Source organism: Mobula birostris, chromosome 23 (assembly GCF_030028105.1).
Source record: "Mobula birostris isolate sMobBir1 chromosome 23, sMobBir1.hap1, whole genome shotgun sequence".
Taxonomy (NCBI): domain Eukaryota; kingdom Metazoa; phylum Chordata; class Chondrichthyes; order Myliobatiformes; family Myliobatidae; genus Mobula; species Mobula birostris.
This window is the reverse complement of record NC_092392.1, coordinates 59,919,200-59,941,959: the sequence shown is the minus strand read 5'-3', so window position 1 is coordinate 59,941,959 and position 22,760 is coordinate 59,919,200. Positions and strand designations below refer to the sequence as shown.

General features: G+C 43.1%; 1 protein-coding gene across 1 annotated transcript in view; it reads right to left on the bottom strand.

Moving 5' to 3' along the window:
* Positions 1-6,281: 6,281 nt before the first annotated feature.
* The window catches only part of vezt (vezatin, adherens junctions transmembrane protein), a 122,727-nt gene continuing 106,248 nt past the window's right edge, over positions 6,282-22,760 (bottom strand). Inside the window, exons 10-12 of the mRNA XM_072241465.1 lie at positions 19,227-19,327; positions 17,196-17,403; positions 6,282-14,256 (exon numbers count right to left, since the gene is read on the bottom strand). Coding sequence (XP_072097566.1) covers positions 13,676-14,256; positions 17,196-17,403; positions 19,227-19,327 — 890 coding nt within the window. The 3' untranslated portion in view covers positions 6,282-13,675. The remainder of the gene's footprint in view (positions 14,257-17,195; positions 17,404-19,226; positions 19,328-22,760) is intronic.

Below are 22,760 nucleotides of genomic sequence, written 5' to 3'. Positions count from 1 at the left end.
AATACCAAAACTATTTTAAACATTTGGAAAAATACTAAAATAGCAAAATACAAGCAATTATAAAGTTAAATATATTTAAAAACAACTGATTAAATCAAACACAAAAATGAACCCACTTGTTCTTTCCATAGCTGATTGCACGGCATTGATTTTGCCAAGCCTGTAGTTTTGCACTGGGAAGGCACCGGGAGCATTTCCCCATTAAATGCTGGGAAATTTGGTGAAGCCTGTGATCTCCTGTTTGACTCCTCAAGTTTACCAATGCCCTTGGATTGTCACTTGGCTGATGCCCCAGAGGGGATGCCCACCAGTTCAGTGGTGAAAGACAGAAGACTGAGGCTCTTGTATTTGAATGTCTGGGCCTCACTAATTCCTGCGGTTAGCACGGAGCTCTGCAATCACCATCGCCACCCTTGGTCTCAGCACTGTTGTACCTACTCTGAATTTGTGCATGATATTAAGACTTAAATGAGCCAAAGAATATATTGGAGTACATCACAGGATGGGCTTTTCAATCCCCGGCATCAATCCAACCATGATGCCACACATTGGATGAAATTTTAAAAAAGAAATGCTGGATCTCTAAAACAAGGGAAAATCTGCAGATGCTGGAAATCCAAGCAACCATGTGAATTGCTGTAACTCTTTCTCCAACAGCACCATGGAAGCACTTTCATCAGGACTGTAGCAGATAGTCAGGTTACCCACCACCAGCTTCTCACAGGTTATGTCAGGCAAGTGAAAGCTACTTCACACTCCTTCACTTGTGTCTTGTAAATGATGCAAAGACTGTCAGGAGGTGAAGCATTCACTGCAGATGCTCCCTGTTCCCAGCTGAATTTCTGGTTGATAGCTACTCTGAGGATGTTGTTGATGGTGGATTTGGCACTACTTATGCAATTGAGTGATTTGGAGATGGTAATTCTTAGAGAGAGGCGATTGCAACAGTAGGAAAAACACGATAACTCACATCTCTCAATATAACATTATAAGAGACTGCGTTATCAGAATGAAATTAATTTGAATGCAGAGAATGCCCTGCCTCAGATTAGTCTAATCATGGTAACTTGTACACATTGCTTTTATATTGTAGACTTTCCTCAGACAAACTATCCAGGTAGATTGTGTCCTATAGAGTGGACAGTTCTGGAGTTTGATAGTAGATTCCTTATCCTGATGTTGAGGGCTATATCTTATATATTTTATTTATTGAGGTACAGCAAGAAATAAATGCTTCCAGCCCTTCGAGTCTCACTGCCCAACAGTCCTACCAATTAATCATCGCCTGATCTTGGGACAATTTACAATGACCAACTAACCTACAAACCACTATTTGTTTGGACACTGGAAAGGAATGTACAAACTTCCCGATGGAGGACACTGGAATTGAACTCCGACGCCTACATGCTATTGTGGGCTTTTGTCTTGGGATAAAATGAAGATTAAATTGATAGTTAAGGATAGGAGCAGGAGCTAATTTTCCCCTTACACATACTCCAGCCAAGGAAATATTAGACATTTTACCTCAATGCTACATTACTGTGCTAACCCCAGATCCCTAAATCTCTCAGGCCATTTCTTAAGGCAACTTACAGAGAAGTTTCAGCTACGTGGAATGGCCAGAGATTGGACATTACAGTCTCCCAATAGGGGTTAAGAGAAACCAGTGGAGCTCAGTCATAACGTACCTACAAGGCAGTTGCTCCAATGTGAGCATAACCATCTCCAACCCACTCAATGGCATCCGCTGTGGCAAACCTATTAAGCCTATTTACTCAATGCTACCGCATAGTGCACTCCCATCAATCCCATTCCCCACTTATTTCCCAGCAACTTATTTTCCCTGACATCCCCATCAACTATCATGCACCTTCACTAAGAGATAATTCACCTAAGGCAATTAACCACCACTTGACCAGCCTATCTATTTCATTCCTACTGAGATTCTGCCAACAACAGTGGCGTCATCAGCAAAGTTATACATGGTTTCCGAGCTGTGCCCAGCCACACAGTCATGAGTGTAGAGTGGTGCAGTGTGCTAAGCACACATCCTTGAGGTGCACCTTTGTTGGTTGCCAGCAAGGAGAGGTTATCATCAATCCATACTGTCTATGGTCTGTCAAGAATCCGTTTGCAGAGGGAAGTTACAAAGGCCCAGGTTTTGAAGCTTGCTGATTAGTACTGAGGGAGTGATGGTGTTGAACACCAAACTGTAATTGCTGTCTGAGGTATGTATTACTGTTGTCCAGCTTATCCAAAGCCCTGTGGAGAGTTAGTGAGATTGCGTCCACTGTGCATCTGCTGTGGCAGCAGGTCCTTGCTCAGGCAAGAGTTTATACCAGTCAGGACCAACCTCTTAAAGCATCTCATCGTAGTGGATGAGTGCTACCAGGCCAAACCATTGCAGCAGCTCATTCCACTCTTCCCAGGCACTGGTACAATTGAGGCAGAGAGTGGGAATAAAGAGGACCTATTCTGGCCAACTGTGGGTGCAGGGCTCGGTGTTGGGACCACCTCTTTTCATGTTAAACGTCAAACGCTTTGTGGCCAAGTTTGCAGAAAATACAAAGATTGGTGGAGAGGCAAGTAGTATTGATGAAACAGGGAGTCTACACAAGGAATTAGATTTGGAGAATGGGCAAAGAAGCGGCAGATGGATTACAGTGTAGCAAAGTTATGGTTATGCACTTTGGTAGAAGAAATAAAGTTGTGAACTTTTTCTAAACGGGGAGCAAATTCAGAAATCAGAGGTGCAAAGGGATTTGGAAGACCGTGCAGGATTCCTAAAGGTTAATTTGCAATTGAATCAGTTGTAAGGAATGCAAATACAATGTTAGTATTCATTTTGAGAGGACTAGAATACAAAAGCAAGGACGTAATGCTGAGGGTTTATAAGGCATTGCTCAGACCGCACTGGAGCATTGTGAGCAGTTCTGGGCCCCTTACCTAAGGATCTGCTGGCATTGGAGAAGGTCCAGAGGAGGTTCACAGAAATGATCACGGGTCAAAAATGAAAGGGTTAACACGAGAATTTGACAGCTCTGGGTCTGTGCTCACTGGCATTTGGAAGAATGGGGGTGGGGGGGTAAGACCTCATTGAAACCTATTGAATATTGAAAGGCCTAGATAGAGTGGACATGGAGAGGATGTTTCCTGTAGTGGGGTAGTCTAGGACTAGGGGCACAGCCCCTTTAAGACCATAAGACAAAGGAGCATTTTATCATGATCTGATCCATTCTCCTATTTAGTCCCACTCCCCCGCCTTCTCACCGTAACCTTTGATGCCCTGGCTACTCAGATACCTATTAATCTCTGCCTTAAATACACCCAATGACTTGGCCTCCAATGCCGCCCATGGCAACAAATTCCACAGATTCACCACCCTCTGGCTAAAAAAATTTCTTCGCATCTCTGTTCTGAATGGGCGCCCTTCAATCTTTAAGTCATGCCCTCTCGTACTAGACTCCCCCATCATGGGAAACAATTTTGCCACATCCACCCTGTCCAAGCCTTTCAACATTCGAAATGTTTCTATGAGGTCCCCCCTCATTCTTCTAAACTCCAAGGAATACAGTCCAAGAGCGGTCAAACGTTCCTTATATGTTAACCCTCTCATTCCCAGAATCATTCTAGCGAATCTTCTCTGAACCCTCTCCAACGTCAGCACATACTTTCTTAAATAAGGAGCCCAAAACTGCCCACAGTACTCCAAGTGAGGCCTTACCAGTGCCTTGTAGAGCCTCAACATCACATCCGTGCTCCTATACTCTATTCCTCTAGAAATGAATGCCAACATTGCATTCGCCTTCTTCACCACCGAATTAACCTTGAGGTTAACCTTAAGGGTATCCTGCATAAGGACTCCCAAGTCCCGTTGCATCTCAGAACTTTGAATTCTCTCTCCATTTAAATAATAGTCTGCCCATTTATTTCTTCTACCAAAGTGCATAACTATACACTTTCCAACATTGTATTTCATTTGCCACTTCTTTGCCCATTCTCCCAATCTATCCAAGTCTCTCTGCAGACTGTTTCCTCAGCACTACCAGCCCCTCCACCTACCTTTGTATCATCAGCAAACTTAGCCACAAAGCCATCTATTCCATAATCCAAATCGTTGATGTACAACGTAAAAAGAAGCGGCCCCAACACGGACCCCTGTGGAACACCACTGGTAACCGGCAGCCAACCAGAATAGGATCCCTTTACTCCCACTCTGTTTCCTGCCAATCAGACAACGCCCTATCCACATATGTAACTTTCCCATAATTCCATGGGCTCTTATCTTGTTTAGCAGCCTCATGTGCGGCACCTTGTCAAAGGCCTTCTGAAAATCCAAATATACAACATCCACTGCATCTCCCTTGTCTAGTCTGCTTGTAATTTCCTCAAAAAATTGCAATAGGTTTGTCAGGCAGGATTTTCCTTTAAGGAAACCATGCTGAGTTCTGCCTATCTTGTCATATGCCTCCAGGTACTCCATAACCTCATCCTTGACAATGGACTTGAACAGAGATGAAAAGGAATTTCTTTAACCAGAGGGAGGTGAATCCATGCAATTCATTGCCACAGATGGCTGTGGAGGCCAAGTCATTAGACATATTTAAAGACTGATAAGTTCTTAACTAGTAAGGACAGTAAAGGTTGTGGAGAGAAAGTAGAACAATGGGGTTGAAAGGGATAATAAATTAGCCATGAAGGAATGGCAGAGCAGACTCAATGGGCCAAAATGCCTAATTCTTCTCCCATTTCTTATGTCCCTTTGAACCTCCTACTGTAGCAGAAAGGTTGAACGCATCCTTGAACATTCCAGCCAGTTGATTGGCACGTGTTTTTAGCACCCTGCCAGGTATACCATCTGACACTTTCCAGTTCATTCTCTTGAAGGGTGTTCTGGCGTCGGCCTCCAAGAGAAGGATGCAGGGTCATCAGATGCACTGAAGATTCCCACAGCTGTAGTGCACTCTCTCTTTCAAGAGTGCCTAAAGTCTGCTGAGCTTGTTGGGGACTGAAGCATCACCGTAATTGAGTGCAAACACTGTGGAGTGGATGTGCATCCAATTATGCCCCTAACTTCATACGGAGCTGCCTTTTCACTCTCAAGATGGCCTTCCTCATCGCACCCAGACTTCTTGTATGGTACTGGATTGCTGGCCAGAGCAGACTGCAAATCTCTTGCTATATTCACGGCTTCTTTTTTGGGTACTTTCCGTATGTTTTCAAAGGCACACAGTCATCCACACAGGTTTCGATGAAGCTGTTGATGACTGCAACATATTCATTCAAATCTTAAGATGAATCCCTAAATATGGTCCAATTCACCGATTCAAAGTCCTCTACCACCTCCCTACATAGTCCTCACCACTGGTGCTTCAGTTATCAGTCTTTGTCTATATGCTGGGAGTAGAAATACAGACACATGTTCAGACCTGCCAAAGTGTAGGTATGGGATGGCACAATAAGCATGCATGATGGTGGTGTAACAGTGATTATGTGTGTTGGCTCTGCTGGTTCCACAGTGACATGTTGGTGGTAGTTTGGCAGATTTCTTCAAGCTAGCCTGGTTGAGGTCCCCCGCAATGACCAGGAAGGCACCAGGGTGTGCTGTCTCGTGACTGTTGATCACAGTACTCTGCTTCTCCAGTGCTGTTTTGACACTCACTAGCATCCCATTGTCCCACACCTCCAATATTGGTCCACTGTGTTGTTTTAACACAGCTTCTCAAAAAATGTCCCAATCCTGCTCTTTCACAATAATACCTAGTATGTCACTGCCTCCTCATACAAATGCTCAGCTGACTTTCACCTATCTGGAGCAGTCTGCACTATTTTTGAAGAATACGGCAGACAGCTCATCCATGCATGGAGTGTATATGCCTAAAATACATGTGTTTTATATTTTTATTTCAGCTTTTTATATAGATCTAGATAGTTTATACATGTTAAACCAGTCATAGAACTTCAATGGAAAAGTATACAAGATGATATGAAACATAGATCATATGGTGAGTCAAATATGTCACAGATGTTTTTGTGCACACAGAGTGGTGGGTGTGTGGAACATCCTGCCAGGGGTGGTGGTAAAAGCAGATAAATTAGGGGCATTTATGAAATTCTTAGCTAGGCAAATAGGTTATAGAAAAATGTGGGGCTACGTAGGAGGGAAGTGTTGGATTGATCTTAGAGATGCGTAAAAAGCCTGCCTAACATCTAAGACTTTAATGTGTATTCAGTGAACACTGCTCAAATGCATTGAAACAAATAAATAGTGATTTTACCCAACTGTGCATTTATAACAATCTTTATTTCCCTTCAACCTTCCACTACAATTCAAGGCCACCAAATCTGACCTCTGCAAAATTCTTATGGTGTAAAGGGATTTACACAAAATGATTTACCCCAGCGATAATGAACATTTGCAGAGCATTCTGCCCAACTTTGAAACATTGTAAGGTGCTTTACAGTTAATGAGCAACTTTTGAAGTGCAATCAACATTGTGAGGTACAGCATAAATAAACTGACCCCAACCTGATGTTGAGTGGTTAGTTGAGAAGACATTGGCTGGGATACCACTGTAAGTAGTGCTGTGAGATCTTTGAAATGCATCCTTGGTTTAATGTGCAGCTGCAAGATGGCTCTCCTGCTCTGATGTAAGCCTGCGGTGGATGCTCGGCTGGATTTCGTAGTCTTGCCTGTGATCTTGCAACTTTTTAACTTGAAGCCAAAGCTGGCATGTTTGAACAGAAATGAAAAGAGGGATTGGCAGACAAGGACACCATTTTAGAAATACGTACACTGAGACAGGGAGCCTGAAGTCGGGATACAATGGGGATAATAGGCAAGCACAATACTTTGAAAGGCCAAGAATAAATAACTTGTCTGTGATTGGAGGGCAGTGCTATCTATCCCCTCTCACCTAGATTCATCTATCATCACCAAAGTTTCATTTATTATCAAAGTATACAACTCTGAAATTCTTCTTCTCTAGGTAGTCATGAAACTGAGAAAGAAAAGAATGGCAACACAATCATCAACCCCTAAATCCCTTCTTCCTGCACAAAAAAATGAACAAAGACAGAACAGGAACACTGACCCCCAATTTCCCCTCCCCCCACACACAGAAAACAAGAAAGATTGGGCAAAAAACACAATATAAAAAAAACTATAAGACTGACAAAAAAGTCTATAGTCCAAGTCCATATCCAAAACGCAGAAAACCTGGCACAGCAGCAGGCTTTTCCCTCTCCAGCAACAGAGTGATCACCAGTGATCAAAAGGCAGTCTCCCCTCACAGGTAGCAGTGTGATCTCACCAGCAATAAAAAGGCAGTTTCACCTCTCGGGCAGTTGAATGATCTCACCAGCAATAAAAAGCCAGTCTCCCCTCCCCGGCAGCAGAGCTCACCTGAAATATATGGTTTCACAATCTATCCAGAAGATGTCAACTGAAGGACTGTTGTACGCAGGAGCCATATTGACCAAAAATTCTCATCTCACCAGCTTGTACTTTTCCCCATAACCCTCCCTCCACCCTTTGTTCTGGTTTCTGCCCTCTTTCTTTCTAGCTGTGATGTAGGGCCTTGCCAAAACATTAACTATTCATTTCCTGTTATTGATGCTGCCTGACATGCTGAGTTTCTCCAGCATTTTGTGAATTGTTCTAGATTTTCAGCATCTGCAGTCTTCCCTCTGTCTCCAATTAACAAAAACAGCAGAGCAGCAAATCTCTCTCCATTTCTACATTTAATAACTTGTTTTAAAAGACACTTGAATGTTTACCAGAGCCTGTCGGGTCACTAATTCCACTGCATCAGCTTAAGGTAGAACAAAATTTGAATGCTTCTGTAGCTCTCACCACCAACCCCCTCCTGCTTCCTCACCACAGTATATTCACGATCGACTTACTTTGCCTCCCCGTAGGAGGGTCCAGCTGTGCTACCTTCCCAAACACCAGTAATAATTCTTAGTTCAGCAGCCCCCATAGGTTGATTGAGGGTGTGAGGTGGGGAGGAGGGGATATTCTGCCTAGTTATGCCTCAGTACATCTCACTGTGAAATGTACTTCAACACTAGTCTGGACACATTATGAAAACAAACTACAATCTGCACAGTTTAATGTTCACCATTCTTAACACATTATCATACTCTTTAAACCCTAAAGTTGGATGAGGACTACTTTAAATTAAAATTCTGTAAAGCAATTTAGTCCAAGAAGGTGAAAAAGCAGGTATCAACAGTTGCAACTTTAAACAAATCTGGATTTAGTGGGTTTATGCAACACACACAAAATGCTGGTGGAACGCAGCAGGCCAGGCAGTATCTATAGGAAGTACAGTCAATGTTTCAGGCCAAGACCCTTCGTCAGGACTAACTGAAAGAAGAGATAGTAAGAGATTTGAAAGTGGGAGGGGGAGAGGGAGATCCGAAATGATAGGAGAAGACAGGAGGGGGAGGTATAAAGCTAACAGCTGGAAAGTTGATTAGCAAAAGGGACACAGAGCTGGAGAAGAGGGAAGATCATGGGATGGGAGGCCTAGGGAGAAAGAAAGGGGGAGGGGAGCCCAGAGGAAGATGGAGAGCAGGCAAGGAGTTATAGTGAGAGGGACAGAGAGAAAAAAAGGGGGGAATAAAAATAAATAAGGGATGGGGTAAGAAGGGGAGGAGGGGCATTAATGGAAGTTAGAGAACTCGATGTTCATGCCATCAGGTTGGAGGCTACCCAGACGGAATATAAGGTGTTGTTCCTCCAACCTGAGTGTGGCTTCATTTTGACGGCAGAGAAGGCCGTGGATTGACATTACCAGAATGGGAATGGGACGTGGAATTAAAATATGTGGCCACTGGGAGATCCTGCTTTCTCTGGTGGACAGAGCGTAGGTGTTCAGCAAAGCAGTCTCCCAGTCTGCGTCGGGTCTCACCAATATACAGAAGGCCACATCGGGAGCACCGGACGCAGTATATCACCCCAGCCGACTCACAGGTGAAGTGTTGCCTCACCTGGAAGGACTGTCTGGGGCCCTGAATGGTGGTGAGGGAGGAAGTGTAAGGGCACGTGTAGCACTTGTTCCGCTTACAAGAATGAGTGCTGGGAGGGAGATCGGTGGGAAGGGATGGGGTGTACAAATGGACAAGGGAGTCGCATAGGGAACAATCCCTGCGGAAAGCAGAAAGGTGGGGGAGAGGGAAAGATGTGCTTGGTGGTGGGATCCCGGTGGAGGTGGCAGAAGTTATGGAGAATTATATGTTGGACCCAAAGGCTGGTGGTGTGGTAGGTGCCGACAAGGGGAACCCTATCCCTAGTGGAGTGAGAGCTCTTGTGTTCAGTGGGTTTATAACCCCTTTGGAATAAACAAGTCTGATGTTAAAGATTAATTTATTGATTCATTCATTGGGTAAGCAGTTCCAAGCAGAGATTCCACTCTTAGCATTTAAGGAACATTAATTCAATAATTCTGAGCAATTTCAGTGTTTGTGCTAGTTTTTGTATTGAGAGAAAAATTCTTGAGACCAATTTAAAAGAGTACTTAACTGTGGCCACCAAATGAAGGTCAAGATAAAAATTTGATTTCACAGTACACAGCAGCATATTCCATGGAAAGCAGAAGCAGAGAAATAGCACAGATAAAGGCCTTCACCAACAAAGTCCACACTGACCATCATGCACACACACACCAACACTAATCCTATTTTTAAAAATTCCACTCACATTCTAATTAACTCCGCATTAGACTGGAAGACATAGGAGCAGAATTAGGCCATTTGGCCTATCGAGTGTGTTCCACCATTTCATCATGGCTGATTTGACCTCCCACATCATGAAGACCCTGGACAGACTTGTTCTGGAGTTGCTCCGGCCTATGGTCAAGCCACACTTAGATCCCCTCCAGTTCACCTGCTAGCCCCGACCAGGAGTTGAGGATGCCATTGTCTACCTGCTGAACCGTGTCTACGCCCACCTGGACAAGCCAGCGAGCACTGTGAGGGTCATGTTTTTTGACTTCTCCAGTGCTTTCAACACCATCTGCCCTGCTGTGCTGGGGGAGAAGCTGACAGCGATGCAGGTGGATGCTTCCCTGGTGTCATGGATTCTTGATTACCTGACTGGCAGACCACAGTACGTGTGCTTGCAACACTGTGTGTCCAACAGAGTGATCAGCAGCATTGGGGCTCCACAGGGGACTGTCTTATCTCCCTTTCTCTTCACCATTTACACCTCGGACTTCAACTACTGCACAGAGTCTTGTCATCTTCAGAAGTTTTCTGATGACTCTGCCATAGTTGGATGCATCAGCAAGGGAGATGAGGCTGAGTACAGGGCTACGGTAGGAAACTTTATCACATGGTGTGAGCAGAATTATCTGCAGCTTACTGTGAAAAAGACTAAGGAGCTGGTGGTAGACCTGAGGAGAGCTAAGGTACCGGTGACCCCTGTTTCCATCCAGGGGGTCAGTGTGGACACGGTGGAGGATTACAAATACCTGGGGATACGAATTGACAATAAACTGGACTGGTCAAAGAACACTGAGGCTGTCTACAAGAAGGGTCAGAGCCGTCCCTATTTCCTGAGGAGACTGAGGTCCTTTAACATCTGTCGGACGATGCTGAGGATGTTCTACGAGTCTGTGGTGGCCAGTGCTATCATGTTTGCTGTTGTGTGCTGGGGCAGCAGGCTGAGGGTGGCAGACACCAACAGAATTAACAAACTCATTCGTAAGGCCAGTGATGTTGTGGGGATGGAACTGGACTCTCTGACGGTGGTGTCTGAAAAGAGGATGCTGTCTAAGTTGCATGCCACCTTGGTCAATGTTTCCCATCCACTACATAATGTACTGGTTGGGCACTGGAGTACATTCAGCCAGAGACTCATTCCACCGAGATGCAGCACAGAGCATCATAGGAAGTCATTCCTGCCTGTGGCCATCAAACTTTACAATTCCTCCCTTGGAGGGTCAGACACCCTGAGCCAATAGGCCGGTCCTGGACTTATTTCCTGGCATAATTTACATATTATTATTTAATTTTTTATAGTTTTATATTGCTATATCTATACTCTATTCTTGATTGGTGCAACTGTAACAAAACCCAATTTCCCTCGGGATCAGTAAAGTATGACTATGACTGTGACCATTTACTATCCCTCTCACACCATTCTCCTTGTAACCTTCGATGCCCTGACGAATCAAGGACCTATCAACCTCCACTTTAAATATACCCAATGACTTGGCCTCCACAGATGCAGACTCCCTGCTTCCTCAACACTACCTTCCCCTTCACCCATCTTTGTATTGTCTGCAAACGATCTTACCACTCACACATCCAGTTAATTACTAACCCATTCGCATTTATCTACTTACTTATTTTTATTTGGAGATACAGTGCGGAATAGGTCTTTCCAGCCCTTAGAGCTATACCACCCAGCAACAATCCACAACCCCAATTTAACCCTTACCTAATCACAGGACAATTATCCTACCTGGTACATCTTTGGACCATGGGAGGAAACCAGAGGACCCAGGGAAAACCCATGCATTCCATGGGGGCGGGGTTATACAGAAACCCCTCATAGAGGACATTGGGATTGAAATCCAAACTGTGATAGTGTCGTGCTAACCACTATTTGGGGTTTGGGAAGAAACTGGAGCACTCACAGATACCCACATGGTCACAGCTAGAACATGCAGACTCCACACAGGCCGTGCTGGAGGTCAGGGTCGAATCCATTTCTGCAATAACATTCCTGTATTAATCACCACAGGAAATGGGTAAACAATTTGAGATTATTGAAAGAAAAACAGTAAATGCTGCAAATTCTCAGCAGGTTAGGCAGCATTTGTGAAGAGCGAAACATAAAAAAGCAAAGACTGGTATTTGAAAGATTAACAACCTATATGTTAACTTGACTTTTCTCTACAAATACTGCTGACCTGTTGGGTAACCACCAAATTCTCTTTGATTACAAATTTCCAGCATGCAGATTTATATCCTATAGATCCAGCTAGATTATTTTCACCCACCTACTATTTACACCTCCTCCAGCTGAGAGACAAGTTAATTAGTGAACTGTCAGGCATTGGTATACATTTAAATGTCTCCCTAAAATAAATTAGAGAAAGATTCGAACTGCTAGGTTTTGTTAATGCTATCTTTGTAGACAATTAACTAGCCTTTATGTCCCCTCTCACGGAACATTATTTTCATCAGTCTCGCCATCACAGATATTTCCTCTGGTCTCCTCCCTATTCCAGATCTCCTCCCTCTTGCTCCAGACCTTCATCACACTAATTGTTTACTTTCCAACTGGGACCTTTCATTAGAGCTTGGTACTCACTGGATACATTAACCCTGTTTCACTCTCTTATAGATAATACCTGATCTGTCGAGTATCTCCAACGTTTTCCTTCTTTTACAGATTTCCAGCATCTGCAGCTTTTTTGTTTGTCGCTAGAACAGAGAACACTACAGCACAGTGCAGGCACTTTGGCCCAAGCTGCTGTGCTTAACCTACTATAAGATAATTCTAGACCTCCCCTCCTATAATCGCCCTCCATCTTTCTATCCTTCATGTGGATATCTAAGAGTTTCTTAAATGCTCCTAAACACAAAATAATCTGCAGATGCTGGGGTCAAAGCAACACTCCAACAAGCTGGAGGAACTCAGCAGGTCGGGCAGCATCCATGGAAAAGATCGGTCGACGTTTCGGGCCGGAACCCTTCGTCAGGACGAAGGGTTCTGGCCTGAAACGTCAACCGATCTTTTCCTCTTAAATGCTCCTAATGCCTGGCAGGGTGTTAAAATTTTTCTAATTTTTCTAAAGTTTTCTAAACTCATTTTTATAAAGAATGTGTCTTGATGAATTTTGTTGTACTAGGTGAGCCTAAGCCAAAGGATATCTATGCCTGTGTACTTAAATTACTAATTGCAGACTAGTGACTCCAGACGTTATTTAAATTCTAAAAAAGGCTCAGATTTGTCACTGAACTTTGTTGGTGGGAAGAAAAAGTGAATGCAGTGACCTCACCTTCAATTTCATTCTTGGGCTGTAAAGGTCAATGGCCAGGACAGGGTTGGTGTGGAACTGGAGTTATAGGGAAGGGCTTCCTTCACGGGAATAGGATTTTGTGATTTTTACTGATGCCAGATTTTTATTTAAAATTTTAAAATATTGAATGAAAACTTTCAAATTTGACCTGGGATTTAAACTTGTATCTTTGGATTACTAGTGCAGGAGTCTGGTTTCAGGAACAGTTGCACTATTTTTGGAGATGTTTAAAGATGAACTGATTGAATACACTATATTTCTTTCACCAGCCACATAATCAGTAACAATGGTGCATTTTGGTAAGAAGGGCTGAGCTTCACTAGGCATGATGTAGGGTATTCAAGATTCCTGCAATACTCCAAAGGATTTCTTTATGACCTAGACCCTTTGCACAAGACCTCAGTGCATTTAGGCACAATAAATAGTAATTTACTTGACTGCTTGTGACACTGATCATTGTTCCCATGACGATGGTAGTGTGTTCACTCAAGGTTCACAATGAAAACCCACACTCAAAGGAATAAGTACATTGCTGGTGTTTTGTTTTAAAGTAAGTACTTACTACATTACATCATCCTGTCTTTAAAATTATAAATAAATATCATGTTATAATCATTATTTACCATGTACAAAGCTCAAATCTTAGTATCATTACATGCAGTGTCCTTTCCAAAAATCTCCAGTGTTGTGCCTCTTTTCTCCGCCATTGTCACCCGGTCATCATCGTCATCGCCATCATCATCTCCGAATGTCTGTTCTTGAAAGCTGGCAAAAGTATGTGAGCGAGCAACAGCTTGTGCTGCCAGAGCTGAGGTTAGGTGCAGGGAGGCTGGTCCGTGCATCTCTGCCAGTCTCTGTCTGACAGCTGTCTGTTGCTGTTCAGGGCAAGCTGACTGAGGATGTTCTCGCTTTTCTTTAGACAAGTTTGTGGTGTCTGAGTGGCAAGCTAGGCTGCCATCTGCATTCCTGATTCTACTAATACCACTGAGGATGGTGCTGTCACTGGTGCTATTCAATTGTATATCAGTGGATTCTGATCCTGTCGCCTTGCAACCTTGCCGGGCATCTGTGAAGACATCTAGTTGACTGAGGTCTATCTCCTGTAAATGCTCGTCACAACTCTGATGACCTCTGTCATTTGCATCCATGTCCTGAGGAGCCACAGGTTCTCTCACCGACTGTATCAAGTCCAATGATGAGAGTGTTTTCAGCGCAGCTATTAAAGAAATTTGAGACATGGCACGATTAGCTTAATAGATTAATTAAAAGATGGCACATTATAATTAACTCATTCTTACTCATTTTATGTTACCCCTAGGGACTGCAGCTGTCACATTCACTTGCGTTAATTACTTACATGCCTGCAAGGAAACCCACAGAAAAGAGAGCAGTAGGAATGTGAATTAGGTCCGGGCTTCTCAGGGCTGGTGTGTGCATTGATGAGCCTGGTGTTTCAGAGCTGGGCTTCACCACACACATCGCTGACCCCAACAGCAGCACGCCCATTACTAGTCCTGGTGTTCTGGAGGCAGGGAACACAGACCAAATATTGATCTTGGCTTTCCAGGCATCGGGAGCACAAGATCCATTACTCCGTAACTGATCCCAATGTTCAGAGGTAGGGAACACAGATCCATTACTGATCCCGTTGCTCCAGATGTGGGGAACACCAGATCCCATTATTGATCCTGATGTTCTCAATGTGGGGAACGTCGGACCCCATCACTGATGCCGGTGTCCTGGAAGCAGGGAACACCAGACCAATCATTGAGTCTGCTCATTAGTTTCCCTTTGACTGGCGATGGTGACAATCTCCCCACAGTCCATCACCCACTGTGTAGATACTATTTCTGAATTAGGCCACCCATTCCTACTGGTCTGGATACAGGTAATGTTTTTGGTCTTGGTGACAATTTCCTCGTTTTAACTCCTTTATCTACTTGCCAGTCCAGGAGTACTTCTGGCACCCCCCCTTCCACGGCCTCAGAATAGACACTGATATTTATCAACCTGCTGCAACAACATTTTCATCTATTCAGTGTGAAGACTGCCCTCATTTCTCTTAGAGATTATTATTTTGCAGCACAGTTGAGAGCTGTGATATGCTGGTGCAAACCATCATATGACACTCAATGGAAAAACATTGAGGAGAGGGTACTTCCCAGCCCCATAGGCAATTTTGGCTGATAACAACCTACAAAGGTACATAAATACTATTGATAATCCATGGGTGAAATGGACTCTTAAAATATGGAAAACTATTATAAAAGAATATAAACTAGAGGGAGATATTGCAATTCTTAAATGGTGTGCATATGACTCGAATTTTATGCCAAATAAACTGGATGCTAGATTTAAGGACTGGACAGCTAAAGAAATAACAGTTCTTTGCAATATAATGAAAGAAGGAACACTGTTCAGTTTTGAAATGCTTAAAGAGAAACACTTAGTAGAAAAACATGACTTTTATTGGTATCTACACATGTGACAGTATGTTAATAGGAGGGTTAAAAATGTAACCAAGTACATGTTTGATAGAGCTATTTAGAAAAGCATACAATTCAGACAACGGTAGTAGAATCATTTCAAGCGTGTATAAGAGTTTGTCCAATCTTAAAACACATTCGACTTCATACATTAAAACAAAATGGGAGAAGGAAGGAGGTATAATTATATCTGAGGAAGAATGGACAATAATATGGAGGTATCAATGGAAATGTACCAGTTCACAAAAATGGAGGGAGTTTGGATGGAAAAACTTGATAAGATATTTTATTACACCCTCTCAGAAATCCCATTATGATAGTAACCTCCATTTGCTGGAGAAATTGTGGAAATCAAACTGCAAACCATTATCATGTTTTCTGGGACTGCCCCGTTATCAAAGACAATTGGAGTGGGATACACAATGCCCTACAAGACATTTTTAAGTGTGAAATACCCTTAGAAAGTATGTACCTCAAGATTGGTTGAAAAGAGATAAATATTTAATGAATATACTGCTGGTGGCTGGTAAAGAGACCCTTACCAGGAAACGGTTATCACAGGAGAGCCCAACTTTAAACACATGGATGGAAATTACAATGGACATTTACAAAATGGAGAAGATAACAGCATCTGTTAATCATAAGTTGGAACAATTTGATTCATACTGGAAAAAATGGTTCAACTACACAACACCTCATAGACCTGATTTTATTCTCAAAAATCAGTGAATATGTTGTAAAAAAAAATCACTCCCTACTTGTAAATAGTTTTCTCCCTTTGCTTGTTCTTTCTTTCCTCTCTTTTCTATAAGTGTTTGCCTCAGATAAATATTATGTGGAGATTTGTGGCAAATATGATTGTATGATACATATGTACAATATCTAAAACACATCTTATGGAAATGTTTGTTTGATGATGAACTTCAATCAAAAAAATTACCAAAAAAATTGCCCTCAGACTCACACTGTATACGACTTGCTGTACCTGAAATGAAAGCTGTCCATTAGAACATAGAACATTGCAGCACAGTATAGGCTCTTTGGCTCACGATGGTGCGCAAACCTTTTAACCTATCCTAAAGTAGCCCTCCACTTTGCAATCATCCATATGCCTATCTAAAAGTTTCTTAGATACACCCAAGTGCCTTTACCACCAGGGCGTTTCATGCACCTACCATCCTCTGTGTAAAAAAACTTAACTGTGACATACCCCCTATACTTTCCTTCAAGAACCTTAAAATTATGCCCCCTTGTATTAACCATTTCTGCCCTAGGAAGAAGTCTCTGGCTATTCATTCGATCTATGCCTCTTATCATCCTGTACACCTCTATCAAGTGTTCTATTTGACAGTGGTATGCGGTGTCAATTTTCCAGCAATTATCAGCACAGCCACAACTACCAACAAAAGAGTGACCAAGACATCACTCACGTTTACACTGACCAGCTGTGCTACTGGTACAGAAGCTGCGACTGAACTCTGCAGGTGAGCACCTGACTCCCTCTACTGTCTGACTGACTGATAGCTCGCAAGAGTTGCCACGTCTCCACACCAGGGAATAGCCTGGACACACCCGTCACTGGAACTAAATGTAATTTGAAAGAGTTCAGTCAAAAAGCTGTTACAGACATGGTGGGCTGTTGGATTACCAACACCCTCCTAAGACTCACCTTGGTCATTGAAAAGAAGTTGTTTCCACTTCTGCCTCTCCAACTCAGATGCCTTGAATCCCAGCACACTCTTCAGTTCCAGAAGCACTCTCCTAGATTCCTCCCTTTCTCGCTTCTCCTTTTCTTGTTCTTCTGGTGAGAGGGTGTTATAGACACCACTTCTGAAGTCCCCATCTGAGTCAGATTCTTCCACATAAGCCTCAAGCTCCTGCATACAAAAGAAAACACAAAGACCACCAAAATGCCACATCTAAACAAGCCAATTACAAATAGACCAACAAAGATATATATTCTGATTTCAAAGCTAAGTTACCATGTGATAAATGTAAGGAAACCCTATTAGATAAATAAAAATTGGCTTTTGCTTGCCAAGTGTACAATGGTACATCTAGAGAATTTTGATCATGCAAAATAGCAAGTTTAGTTTGCTCTAAAATATGGGCAAAATGTGCTTGGTTCTGCACAGCATGCCCTATGGCTTTAAGATAACAACAGATGCTGTCAGATTCCATACTCAGACCACAGGACCATGAGACACAGGAGCAGAGATTGGCCATTCGGCCAATTGAGTATGCTCATCATTTGATGATTGATGATTTAGTATCCCTCTCAACCCCATTCTCCTGCCTTCATCCTATAACCTTTGAAGCCCTTACTAATCAAGAACCTACAATCTCCATTTTAAATATACCTAATGACTCAGCCATCTGTGGCAATGAATTCCACAGATTCATCACCCTTTGGCTAAAGAAATTCCTCCTCATCCCTGTTGTAAAGGGGCGTCTGTCTATTCTGAGGCTATGCCTTCTGATCCTAAACTCTCCCACTACTTGAAACATCCTCTCCACATTCACTCCCTCTAGACCTTTCAATATGCTTCAAACCATTCTGCCAGCCTTACAGTGTTGAAAAGCTTTTTTAAAAAAGGAGAGAGCTTGGACTGGCAATGCAAATTGGCACAACATTCAAACAGTAGAGGAAAGTTTTAAATTTCTACAACTTGGCAAGCGTTTCTTAAGACTGACTGCCTTACCAAGCAGGTGAACAAAGAATAAACAGTATACTTACAAATATTTTGTACTTAACTAATGAGGCATCAGGAATTCAACTTAATTGTGTACCTAGGCAAGTTCCTGGCAAAAACGAGGTTTTAATCCTTCTCCAAACAAAAGCAAGAGATCAATAAAGAATTAACAATATCACATTATCACTTTCATCTAAATATTTAAAGATTAGCTTTATTTGTCACATGTACATCAAAACATAGAAATATACAATATACATCAAAGTTGCTGGTGAACGCAGCAGGCCAGGCAGCATCTCTAGGAAGAGGTGCAGTCGACGTTTCAGGCCGAGACCCTTCGTCAGGACTAACTGAAGGAAGAGCTAGTAAGAGATTTGAAAGTGGGAGGGGGAGGGGGAGATCAAAAATGATAGGAGAAGACAGGAGGGGGAGGGATGGAGCCAAGAGCTGGACAGGTGATAGGCAAAGGGGATATCACCAGCAACTTTGATGTGTGTTGCTTGCAGCATCTGCAGAATTCCTGTTGTTTGCATTTTTAAAAATATACAATATACGTTGTTTCGCGTCAACGTCCAACACAATCTGAGATTCCAGCACCAACATAGCATGACCACAAGTTACTAAACCCTAACCCTAAGTCTTTAGAATGTGGGAGGAAATCAGAGCAGCAGGAGGAAGGCCACATGGTCAAGGGAGAACATACAAACTCCTTACAGACAGCAGCAGGAATCAAACCCCAATGGGTGATGGCTGACACTGTATAGTGATTGTGCTAACCACTACACTACTGTGCCCCCCATCTACCTACTGTTGGATATGAATTTAAAAAAACATTTCCTAAAATTCCACATAACTGTGAACAATAGCCAAGGATTTTCTTGGAGTTGCTGCAGCTCGATATTGGAACCAGACCAGAAGTGGGGTTTCCGGTGAACTGCTGATGTGGTGACTGCACAGCAATGGACGGCCTACCGTCAGGAAATGAGGCAGCGTAAACATATTCTCACCTGCTCTTCAGGGACTGGATCTTGATCTTTGATCTTCACAACAGTTTTTTCTGAGAGTTTTGATTCCGGAAGCAAACCAATGCCCTGTGTCTCTAGTCCATCTGCAAAGCCAAAAGAACAGCCATGGGGGAAAGAAACTGAGAAATTTTACAGCAGCCAGATGTATAGAAGATGAAACCAGACAAGATTTCAGCCCTTTGCTCCATCCGCCAGAAAAGGCTGGATTTCCCAGTGGCCACCCCCATTTCCACTTCCCATTTCCATTCCGATATGCCCATCCATGCCCTCCTCCACTGTCGTGATGAGGCCACACTTAGGTTGGAGGAACAACATCTTATATTCCGTATGGGTAGACTCCAACCTGATGGCACGAATGTCGACTTCTCTAACTTCCGGTAATGCTCCCCAACCACCCCCACTTCACCATTCCCCATCTCCTTTTCCCTCTCTCATCTTATCTCCTTGCCCGCCCATCACCTCCCCTGGTGCTCCTCCCCCCTTTTCTTTCTTCCATGGCCTTCTGTCTCTTTCACCAATCAACTTCCCAGCTCTTTTCTTCATCCCTCCCCCTCCAGGTTTCACTATCACTTTGTGTTTCTCTCTCCCCTCCCCCACCTTTTAAATCTTCTCCAGTCTTGCCAAAGGGTTTCAGCCAGAAACATTGACTGTACTCTTTTTCTAGTTGCTGCCTGGCCTGCTGAGTTTCTCCAGCATTTTGTATGTGTGTTGCTAAGATTTCAGCCTGTATTATTCTATATTTCCATACTTCTGATATAAGACAAAGGAGCAGAATTAGGCTACCTGGCCCATTGAATCTGCTGTGCCATTCCATCATGGCTGATTTATATTCTCTCTCAACCCATTCTCTTGCCTTCTCCCCATAACTTTGAGACCCTTACTAATCAAGAACTTAAGACCTCCACTTTCAATATACCCAATGTCCTGGCCTGCACAGCCATCTGTGGCAATGAATTCCACGGATACAGCACCTTTATGTATTCCCTGTAAGTTATACGGGGGAGCCCAGGTTACACAAGGGTTCCATTCCTGTCTGTAAACAGTCTTTCCTTAGTTGGAAACAAACAAATTCCCTGAAAATAGTAACAGGAAATCTTTACCCTTAACAGCACTTGGGGACTGATTTGCAAAGGGTAGACTAGGGAAGGATAGTGTAGATGATAGGAGCTGTGAAATGCTTGTTAGATTGAAGCCGTAGTAGAGTAATGGGAGATGATCTGCTAGTCAGCAAGAAAACTATTAGGAGTTTAATAAAGTGTGGTGAATGAGGGGCGGCTCAGGGTTCATAATAAAGTGTAGTGAATGAGAGGTTGCTCAGGATTTATAACATTTGAGCTTTCCCAAAGGAGAGTTTGGAGGAGCTTTGTTTTTTTCTGTGGGTGATCTCTGTATTATTTCCAGGTGAAATTATTTGAGAACAGTACCCTACAGCAGAGTCTGGAAGATTTTATATTAAATCGACTTCTCTAAATGAGGTGTTCTGTGTCCTGGGGTTTCCTGTATTTGCTCACCTAGGTAATTTCCACCTGACAGACTTTCTGTAGTTCCTACATACACACAGAATAGATAAGACTGATCAAATTTTTACTTTCATTATCCCCAAGGTGTCTGAAACACAGCTGGCAAAGATCCAGGAAGGTTTACAAGCAGAACTGGCATATTGGAAATGGATTCACAATCAGGATTATTATAAGGCCATAAGACAAAGGAGCAGAAGTCGGCCATTCGGCCCATCAAGTCTGCTCCGCCATTTTATCATGAGCTGATCCATTCTCCCATTTAGTCCCACTCCCCCACCTTCTCACCATAACCTTTGATACCCTGGCTACTCAGATACCTAACATCATCAGTGACATGTTGTGAAATTTGCTGTTCTACAGCAGTGCACGGCAATACAAAACAAAATTAGCACAGGTTACAATAAGAATTATATGAAAAGGTTTACCAGGATTAGAGGGCATGTGCTATAACAAGAAGCTGGATAAATTTTTTGGGTTTTCTCTAGAGTGACGTGAGTCTGAGGGGAGATCTGATAGAGGTTTATAAGATTATGTGAGGCTTAGATAGAGTAGTCACATTAACCATCTTTTTTCCACAGCTGAGATGTTTAAAACCAGAGGGCATGCATTTAAGATGCGAGAAGATAATTTCAAGGAGATATGAAGAGCAAATTTGTTTGTGTGTTTAAAAACGCAAACATGAGGAAATCTGCAGATGCCGGAAATTCAAGCAACACACACAAAATGCTGGTGAACGCAGCAGGCCAGGCAGCATCTATAGGAAGAGGTACAGTTGACATTTTGGGCCGAGACCCTTCATTAGGGCTAACTGAAAGAAGAGATAGTAAGAGATTTGAAAGTGGAGGGGGAGGGGGAGATCCAAAATGATAGGAGAAGACAGGAGGGGGAAGGATGCAGCTAAGAGCTGGGAAGTTGATTGGCAAAAGGGATATGAGAGGATCATGGGACGGGAATCCTAGGGAGAAAGAAAGGGGGAGGGGAGCCCAGAGGATGGAGAGCAGGCAAGGAGTTATAGTGAGAGGGACAGAGGGAGAAAAAAAGAGAGAGAGAAAAAAAATGGGAAAAAATAATAAATAAATAAGGGATAGGGTACGAAGGGGAGGAGGGGAATTAACGGAAGTTAGAGAAGTCAATGTTCATGCCATCAGGTTGGAATATAAGGTGTTGTTCCGCCAACCTGAATGTGGCTTCATCTTGACAGCTCCCTGGCCTCCTCTACTGTCAAGATGAAGACAACAGAAAGCTGCACAAATATGAACAGTTTTTGATTCAAGTGCACAGTTCAAAAGGTACTCTTGCAGGGTCAAGGCCTTAGTAACAGTCTACCTGGGTTCTCATGTGCTTCATAACAGAGTCCATCGTAATGATGGGAGACATCGAACAAATGTTCCACAGCTTCCTAGTGAGAGAGGATCATTGAGAATGCCTCAGTTTCTTGTTTTCATGACCACCAAACGGATAACGAGATTCGGGAGTACCACATGAGAATTCAAGTGTTTGGTAACTGTCAGCAGTAGCAATCTATGGACTTAAGAGGAGAGCTATCGAGGGAGAGAAGGAATTCAGGACTGAAGCATGGAGGTACATAGAGAGGCATTTCTATGTTGAGGATGGTCTTAAATAATTTTCTAATGCAGAAGAAGCAGTCGGCGTGGCGAAAACAGTGCAAGACATGCACAGTATAATCTCAGACTGCATAAGATCGTATCCAACAGGGCTGAGGTCAAGTAACCTTTCCCATTTGAAGATCTGGTCAAAGGATTACCGAATCCTGATCTCTGACAGGACCTCAATGCTATGGAGCACAGTCTGATCCTTGGATGAGACCTTGTTACCTGCACCCTCACTTTCCAGGTCCAAATACCAAAAGATCCTTTATGCATCATGTGTTATCAACCATCAATAGCCTATTTGACCCCCTTGGATTTGCTCTCCAGTCAGTATCCAGGGATGCTTCAAGTTAAGAGAGGTGACCTCAGACCCCTGAGGGTGGGAC